Below are 8,884 nucleotides of genomic sequence, written 5' to 3' on the forward strand. Positions count from 1 at the left end.
CACACACACACACACACAAAGAAGAAAGTCGTTTTGGCATACACGCATATATAAACTTATATCTAAGAAAAAAGAATTCCAGAGGCGAACTCTCATCATACATATATATATATATATAAACACACACACACGCACAGCCCCAAGCCATGCCAGGTTACTCCCCCACACACTCCACCCCCACCTCTGGGCGCCTGGTGTCGACACCGAGAGTGAAAGACACTGAGTTTCGACGTGTGCATTCCTCCAGGTCTCTCCTCGCGCCACAGCGCTCCGCGCTGGAAGCTGCCCAGGCGCAGGGAAACGCCATGAAGGTGTATGTGCGTGTTCGGCCATTTAGTGAGCGGGAGTTGTCCTTGAACCTGCCACAACACAGTACGGTACGAATTGATGTTGACAACCCATGCTTCATTACGTTGTTGGACCCCCAGAAGGATTTTAGACCTCGCGAAACGTTTAGCTTCACGCGTTGTTTTTGGTCTGTTTTGGAGCAAGGCTACGGCGACGGCGGCAAAGGCATGAGCGCTGAAGAAATACGTGGGTCTATTGACACGTTTGTCAATCGCCCCGCCTCCGCCCGGGGCAATCGGAGTCGGGCAAACATGAATGCGAGCACCTCTAACATCAGCGTTGCCTCTGCCCGCGGACGCCCAGCGGCTGAGTCTTCCATCTCGTTTGAGGGTGCAGGGTCAAGAGCGGGGATTGTTGCAAGGGCTGTAGTTGTCCACCCACCCTACAGTTCGCAGGAGGATGTTTACAATGCGGTTGGGCGCCCGGTGTTGGAGAATAGCTTGGAGGGCTACAATGGGTGCGTCTTTGCGTACGGGCAGACTGGCAGTGGGAAGACGTTCTCCATGTTTGGCTACTTTCCAATGAAGACTGACTTTACTGCTGGTGGTAGGCGGCAGAGTTTTGCGAACGACGACGACGACGACGAGGACGAGTGTGAGGGCTCTAAGCTGTCTATTAGTACGGTGTCTCCCGCGCGCTTTACTCGCATAACTGCGCTCAGCAGCCAGAGCAGCCAAAAGGAACTTTGTCCCCTGCAGCTGAGCACCCAAGGAAACACGGAGCGTCAGATTGTCGACGTCGTTGACACGACGCAGCTGAACCCTAATGAGCTGCAGGGCATCATTCCCCGCATCATGTCAGACCTCTTTAAAGGATTGCACGAGAAAAGGGATAGGGACCCTTCACACTCGTACCGGGTTGAGTTGGAGTATTATGAGATCTACAATGAAAAGGTGTTTGATTTGTTTCGTCCGCAAAAAGACGCCGATTTAAGGATTCGCCACAACCCTGTCACTGGACCATACGTGGAGGGACTCACCTCGATGGTGGTTAACAACGAGGCACAAATTGCAAAGTTGATTCGTAAAGGAAGCATGGAAAGACGCACGGCGGCCACAAAGGTCAATGATCGCAGCAGCCGCAGTCATGCCATTATTACGTTGAATATTATGCAGCTGTACCTTGACAAGGGCGATAACACCTGCAATCAGCAAAGCAAGTTGAACCTCGTGGACCTCGCCGGCTCCGAGCGCACCGGCGCCGTTGGCGCGGAGGGCCAGCAATTCCTGGAGGGCACCAAGATTAATTTCTCCCTCACAACCTTGGGACGTGTCATTGACTGTCTGGCAGATCTCTCGCAGTCCAAGTCGCTCTCTGTGCCCGTGCCCTACCGCGACTCCAACCTCACGTGGCTACTGATGGACTCGCTTGGAGGAAACAGCAAGACCTCCATGTTGGCCACCATCTCACCTCACTGTGTGAATTTTGAGGAAATGCGACAGACCATACGCTACGCCTCGCGCGCAAAACAAATTGTCAACAAGGCAGTTATCAATGAAGACCCACAAGTGCGTCAAATCCGTCTCTTGACGGCCGAAGTAGAGCGTCTAAAAAAGACTATACGCGAGGCTGGACTCAATGAATTTAGCCGTGACTACGTCGTGGAGTTGCAGCATCGTAATGCCTATTTGGAGAAACGCTGCCAGGACCAGGAAAAGACAATTGTGGAGCTTCAGGCTGAAATTGAAGAGTATGGACTTAGTGCCCGAATGGAGAATCCGAGTGCAGGCTCAGCTAGGCGCCAACGCCCCAGTCACGTGTCAGAAACGGGTTCTCGCCGACGTTCGAGCTGCTTTGAGGACGACGGAAATGCACTGCTGCTCAGGACACGGCATGCCGACGCCGAAGACGCTCGTCCCCGAGCCAATGAGGGGGAACAAAATAAACGATCTGGCACTTCCAGCAACACGGCTCAATTGGAAGAGCTGAATATCCGTATTCAAAATCTCAAGAAGGAGGTGAATAAACAGCAGAAAGTTATTGTAAATCAGCAGCAGCAACTGGAACTTTACTCCTTCTTTTATGCCGACTGGGCGTCGGACCTTATGTACACCGTGATGGTGCAAAAGGAGGAGGAGTTCATACGGCGTGTGACTCGCTCTGTTATTGACAAAAGCGCCCACCTGAGCATGGACGTGCGCCGTCTTCAGGAGTCGCATCGGAACGAAATTGAACAAACGAGGAGGCAGCATGCGGACGAGGTGGAGGAGTTGCAAAAGTTGTCCGCGGCTCGACTAAAGGAGTCCATTGAGAAGAGCAATGAATTGTACCAGCAGCTCATTGACAAGCATGTGGACAAGTTAAACTACGTAGAGGAACGGATGAAGAAGAACAAGGAGAACTACGAATCTGAACGGAAAAAACTCGCGGAAGAGAAAGGGGAGGTGCGTGCGAGCTACGAAGAACAGCTGCAAAAGACGCGCTCTCAACATCAGCAGGAAACAAGACGGTTACGTGACCAGTTGAGCTCCAGCACATCGGATTCCAAACGCTTAGAGGAAACCGTCAAGCGTTTACAGGAGAACCATGAGAGGGAGTTGACACGGCGACAGGAGGAAATGGACCGCTACCGCCGGGAAAAGGAGCAGGATATTTCTCGACTGAAGCAGCAAATTGGCAATGAGTCCCAACGGCAAGAAAGTGACATGGCTGAGAAGGAGAGGCAACGCCGTTTATTGGAACGTGAGGTAACTGATTTGCGGAGAGACTTGCTCAAGGCGCAGGCAGAGCGGAATCGCATGGAGTACCAGCATCAAACAGAGATGCAAAACCTTGCCCAAGAGCAGGAGCGGCTTGTGACTGTTAGTAATGGTTTGCTTTGTGACTGGGACAACCGTTCCTCTGCGATAGACGCCTCCTTTGCTCAGCTGCGGACATTGGTCCAAGGTAAGGACTACATGAGCTTCCGAAGCCGTCTCCGCGACACGACTGGGGAGCGAAAGGACTATACCGCGTTGCTTGAGGCTGTGGAGGAGCGGAAGCAACGTGACACGCAGCGTTTCCGGGAGATTGTGCAGCAGCTGAAGCAGACGCAAGAGGACAGCAACGCGAGCCTCCAGCGTTTTAGGGAGGACGTTCAGAATGAACTTGTCCACACAAATAGGCTACGCAGTAATAATGTTGGTAAGAATAATACTAGTAGCAATGATACTGTTGGTGTTGTCGATAAAAAAGGCTCCGGCACGGGCAGGGCAAAGGCGACAACTACCGCTGACTCCGCCGCAAATGTGCGGAAGCAGGAGCGCTCGTCAGTGGCGCAAAAAGGAGCACCAAAGTAGTTGGCAACAACGGCCTTTGCCGATTGACAGGTGTGCGAACATGCAAACGCAAAAAAAAAAACAAACGGAGAAACGAATGAGATAAATATAAATGCATTTATACGTCTTGTTATTTCATTTACTTATGTTTTTTTTTTCCTCTCTTTACTTTCTTTCGGCAGCACGCACCTTGGCCTTTTGATTCTCTTAGCAGGTGTCGGGACTTAGGCTGAGGGAGAATTTCTGGGGATGCGTGTACCAGGAAGTGAGAGCGAGAGAGAAAAATAGGTATAGAACACCAAAGCGAAGAACAAGTTCAAATGAGGCGGATAATAGGCGAGAGGAATATAGTATCATCCTGTGCATGAATGCAAAATTGACAACGGCGACGTCTGCGCGCGGTTTTTTTTTCTTCTTCCTATTCTCCTTTATGTACAGGCGTTCAGATTTCCTGTTTTTTTTCTTTTCTTCATCTTTTTCCTTGAAAAACAAATGTTCTGCCTTCGACGGAAAAGTTTCTCCAACACCTACCGCTCCGTTTTTCTTTTTTTCGTCCTTTTCTTGTTGTATTTGATGGCGTGCGTTTTCTGCCTTGTGTGCTTGAATTTTTTTTTTTTTTTGGGGGGGGGGGGTTCTCCGTCCGTGCCGTTACGCGTCAGGCCTGTTACAGTTTACAACGACTGTTATTGTTATTGCTGTTGGATTCATTTGTGGTTGCCGCGTTTGTTCGTTTGCTTTTTGTTTTTTTGCTCCCTTCCGCGTGTGGTGCGGCCCCGGCCACGCTCTAGACGCTGATGAGCGGGAGCCACAGTGGGGAAGGGGGGTGGGGCGGCGGATTAAAACGGGGGAGGTGACGGAGGGGCGAAGCGAGGAGGCGCTGCGCTTCGGTGTAGGGGAACCAACGAGAAGAAAACGAAGAATAGACGTCTGGAAGAGGAAGGCTAGGAGTACGGAAAGGGGAGTGGGGGACATGCACGTAGGGTGACTCTGGAAAGTGTGCTTGAAGCACGCGGTGGGGTGCGTTTCTCCCCTCCAGCCTTTCCTTTGCGCCTATTCTGTTGCCTTTCCTCCTCTCCCGCACGCAATGCTAATCGACTTGCTTAAACTTTCCACGACGTGCAGAATGCGTAAAGCGGCGGAAACATTTACTTCGCTTCTTTTGTGTGTGTGTGTGTGTCTGCATGTGTGTGCTACGACGTCTTGCGATTCTACTTTTTCACTTCGCATTTGCCGCGAGGATGAGGCGAACCACGTTTGGGTCTATTTCTCTTGTATTGGTTTTTAGGCTGTGTGTCTCTAGATGGTCGCTGAATACAAGACAGCGGCAACAACAACGGTGGAATGCAATAAACCCAGTGTCATGGGTAGCTAAGTCTTTTTATAACTTGCTGCTACCAGTATCTGTTCTTTGATTGCACTTCATCTCTTCCAATGAAATTTCTTTTTATACTTGTGTTTTTTTTCCTTGTCTTAAAACTTTTTTTTTTGATTGGTTCACTTTCTCTGAGTGCATGATAACGGCCCCGCCCATTTTTTTTGCAAATACATGCATATAAATTTGTAATATTTAGAGTGCGCATGTGTGTGCATGAATTGGGTGGGGCGGTTCCTGAGGGTAAAAGCAAGGTGAGTAGCTTTCCCTCCTTTTTGCTTCCCCTTCTTGTGTGGGTTGGCGGCAGTCCGTTGCCGCAAGTTGGATGCCCACGATGACACGAAGACATTAGTGGAAGAATTGCAGGGAGTGCAGAGAAAGGGCCAAGGCTTGTATCGGCCAAAGAGAAGGCGCGCGTGAAACGGAAAATAACAACGGCCCTTGCTTTTTGTAGTTTTTTTTTTACCTCCTTCTTCTTCCAGTTACTGTTGTTTCCCTCCACTTCCCCTGTCGGTTTTTTTTTGTGTTTGTCTGTCCCTCCGTTGCCTTTTTCCCTCATCCAACTTTGTTTCCTGCAGCCTGCAGTCCACTTACTTTCTAACCATGCGGCCTTCCTGCGGGTGCCGCTCTGCACGCCACCTCCGCCTCCATGTCACTCTCCCAACTCGTTCTTCTCCTATCGCCGTCTCTCTTTTCTTGTTTTGTTTTGTTTTCTTCTTTCGTGTGTGTGTGTGTGTATATATGTGTGGCAGGCCGTAGGGACTTAACACATCGACTTAGACCGCTTGTTTTTATTGTTTATTGTTTATTCCTTGTTTGTTGCTGCTGTGTTTGTTTGTTATTATTTTAAAGTTTTGGTTTTCCCAAGGAGTTGATAATAACTTCACGCCGCCCCCGCACACGGCCTTAGACTCGCGTGGACCCTCGCGACGGTGACGACGCGGCCGGCAGAGGGTTCCCACCCACACACACCGCTTGCGTCCCTCCACTCCGTCTGCGTGAGGCACGCGCTGGTGCGCGGGGCGGAGGAGTTGGCGGGGCAAACGGCGATGTTGTCCAGCGGCACGACCCCAGTGGAGCGAGCGTCGCGGCAGCCGGAGTCGCCCTCGACGGGCACTGATGTGGCGAGTCAGAGTCAAACTTCTCTCTTTTCCGCGACCCGGGTGTATGTGCGCGTTCGCCCCTTCAACCATCGTGAGAAACAGGAGAGCGCGCAGCCGCTGATGAGTACGCTGGAGCTTGCCCCTCAAGAAGGCATAATCACCGTTTTGGATCCCTCCAATAGTTACAGGCCGCAGCTTACCTACGCGTTTGAGCACTGCTTCGAGTCCAAGGCGGCTGAAGAAGAGGACGGCCAGGAGAGCGTGTATCAACACGTAGGCCGCTCTGTGCTACATAACGTCATTGAAGGCTACAACGGCTGCATCTTCGCCTACGGTCAAACAGGGAGCGGTAAGACGTATACCATGCTTGGGCCAGCTGGCCTGGCGGCACTGGAGACTCAGCAAGACGGGCGACGAGGCTCCTCTCGGGTGGGGACGCCGCGTGTGAGCAGAAATAGATGCACCCCTGGCACAACCCCGTTGAGGCTTGAAAAGTCACTGGTGCCGTCGGAGACGCCAGTTGACACTGAAAGTGTACTCATCACTGACGATAACGCTCAAGCTGTGGAGGGCCTTATCCCGCGTCTGGCACGTGATATTTTTCACTCACTGCATCGCAAGCACAAAAAGAGTAGTTCACACTCATTTCGTGTCGAAATTGAGTACTATGAAATTTATAATGAAAAAGTGTTTGACCTCCTTGTTAACGAATCCACCAGTGACAAAACTGAACTGCAGTTGCGGCACCAGCCAACGTGCGGCGCTTATGTGAAGGGGCTTGTGCGGAAAAATGTTGTGGAGGAAAAAGACTTGCTGAAGTGGATCCGACGCGGAAGTGTGGAGCGTCACACGGCCTGCACAAAGGTGAATGATCGCAGTAGTCGCAGTCACGCTATCTTTTGCCTTCACATTGCGCAGCTAACGTTGGACGAGAATGACAACGGCGGTCGTGTCAGCAGCAAGTTGAACCTCGTGGACCTCGCCGGCTCCGAGCGCACGGGCGCCAGCGGGGTGGAGGGGAAGCTGTTCAGGGAGGCAACCAAGATTAACCTCTCCCTCACCGTCCTCGGACGCGTCATTGACGCGCTCGCGGACCTTTCCACTGGGAAACACGGCATTTTCTGCCCCTACCGCGACTCCAACCTCACGTGGCTGCTGATGGATTCGCTTGGAGGAAACAGCAAGACCTCCATGGTGGCAACCGTCTCCCCGAACCCCCTGCATTACGAGGAAACGTGCCAAACGCTACGCTACGCTGCACGCGCCAAACAAATCGTCAACAGAGCCATAGTTAATGAGGACCCACAAGTGCGCCAGATAAAGACATTGACGGCTGAGCTGGCACGACTTCGGCGTCTCTTGTGTGAGCGGCCGCAGCTTGAACACCGCAATGAAGGCGTGGAGCGGCTTCAAGACCGAGTCCTGCAACTGGAGCAGGAAGTTGCGGACCGCGACTTTACCATTGATGAGCTCCGATCCCAGCTGCTGGAAAAGAATGTTGCGGAGCTGAAAAGTCTCGAGGATGAAAACAGACGCCTGCATCATGAGGTGAAGGAGTTTAGGCACACCAACATGACGGTGCAACGACTCCAGAACGAACTCAGTGCGGCCACCAAAGAAACTGAGCAGCTTCGTGCCCAGCTGGCGGTACTGGAGAAGGAGAAAAAGGAGCAGATGATGTCTCGTTTGGTTGTTCCCTCTGCCAACTCACCGATGAAGGGCGCGGCAGGAGAGGCTACGGGCGGCCCGCAGGCGCAACTGGGATATTTCACTTTGCAAGCCTTAAACCGTCTTGGGATTGGCATTGAGGGAGGCAACTACGCACGTCTCATCGATGCCGTGACACGCTGCGCTCTACAAGCAACGCAGCAGTATAAGGACATGCTGCAGAAGAACGCCGCGCTGATCGACTCCCATAGCTGGGCCTTGCGGGAGAGCCTGCAAAAGTTGGAGAGCAAGGAGCGGGCAGTTCTCAGCGCCACCGGGGAAAAACTTGTCGCAGCGTTTGAAAGGGCCAGTGCCAAACAAGGAAAGCGAACTGAGATGCAACTGGAGCGGGCAACGTCGTCCTCGCCGCCAAAAAAAAGAAGGAGAAGTCAGCCGCGCAGTACGAGGAGGAAATACAACAGAGTCAGAAAGAGCTTGCAAAGGTGACTGCGCTTCTAAAGGAGATGAAGGAGCAACTGCGCATCGAGAGAAAACACACAACAAAGTTGGAAGAATACGGGGAGCAGTTTCAGCAACAGCTGGAGAAACAGTTCCTTGAGCGAGAAGAACTGAATAATAAGTGGGAGAAGCAAAAGAAAGAGGCACAGCGGCTCCAAGCGAGTGGGAAACAAATGCATAAGAAGCTCGCAGCAACTGAAGCAAGGCTGCTGCAGTCGGAAGAGAATCTTGCGAGCTTGCGGCGGAACCAAGCGGAGATGTTTCATGCCGCGGCTGTGTCGATGGCAGAGGAGCTGGAGGAGCGTCGTTGCCTGCTCGCCGAGGAGGCGAGTGAGCGCCACAGCCTGCTTGACGATCACCATGCTTCACTGCTGGGCCATGCACGCCGCACTGCGGAGAGGGAGATGGACGTGCTGCGAGGGGAACACAGCGAGTCCGTGACGCAGGCTGATGCCCATGCCCGTGCACAGCGGGAGGAGATTGACGCCCTGCGTCTCGCCTTCTCGAGGCAGGAGCGCAACGTTGCGGAATTCGCCGCCCGCACGACATCCGCGTTCAGTGCCCAATCTGCGGTGTGGCTGGACTTCTTCCGTGAAAAGTTGCAACTGCTGATGGACTTCTCCGAGCGCCACGCTGCC

General features: G+C 52.5%; 3 protein-coding genes across 3 annotated transcripts, besides 6 other annotated features; 2 read left to right on the forward strand and 1 right to left on the reverse strand.

The window, feature by feature from the left end:
* Positions 1–18: part of a microsatellite that runs on past the window's edge.
* Positions 19–97: 79 nt separating this feature from the next.
* Positions 98–118: a microsatellite.
* Positions 119–146: 28 nt separating this feature from the next.
* Positions 147–3,626, forward strand: Tco025E_02545 (putative kinesin; the record flags this gene model as incomplete). The annotated part of the gene is made up of 1 exon (XM_029369470.1): positions 147–3,626. The coding sequence occupies one exon, from the start codon at positions 147–149 to the stop codon at positions 3,624–3,626; it is 3,480 nt and encodes a 1,159-aa protein (XP_029230439.1).
* A 109-nt stretch (positions 3,627–3,735) lies between these two features.
* Positions 3,736–3,782: a microsatellite.
* A 983-nt stretch (positions 3,783–4,765) lies between these two features.
* Positions 4,766–4,795: a microsatellite.
* Positions 4,796–5,698: 903 nt separating this feature from the next.
* Positions 5,699–5,725: a microsatellite.
* A 37-nt stretch (positions 5,726–5,762) lies between these two features.
* Positions 5,763–5,838: a microsatellite.
* A 188-nt stretch (positions 5,839–6,026) lies between these two features.
* Tco025E_02546 (putative kinesin) lies at positions 6,027–8,234 on the forward strand (the record flags this gene model as incomplete). Its single annotated transcript, XM_029369471.1, has 1 exon — positions 6,027–8,234. One exon carries the CDS (start codon positions 6,027–6,029, stop codon positions 8,232–8,234), a length of 2,208 nt encoding a protein of 735 aa, XP_029230440.1.
* An 8-nt stretch (positions 8,235–8,242) lies between these two features.
* On the reverse strand, positions 8,243–8,608 carry Tco025E_02547 (uncharacterized protein; the record flags this gene model as incomplete). Its single annotated transcript, XM_029369472.1, has 1 exon — positions 8,243–8,608. One exon carries the CDS (start codon positions 8,606–8,608, stop codon positions 8,243–8,245), a length of 366 nt encoding a protein of 121 aa, XP_029230441.1.
* Positions 8,609–8,884: the final 276 nt, after the last annotated feature.

The sequence above is a fragment of the Trypanosoma conorhini genome (assembly GCF_003719485.1).
Source record: "Trypanosoma conorhini strain 025E chromosome Unknown Tco_14.4_contig_00101, whole genome shotgun sequence".
In the NCBI taxonomy this organism is placed as follows: domain Eukaryota; phylum Euglenozoa; class Kinetoplastea; order Trypanosomatida; family Trypanosomatidae; genus Trypanosoma; species Trypanosoma conorhini.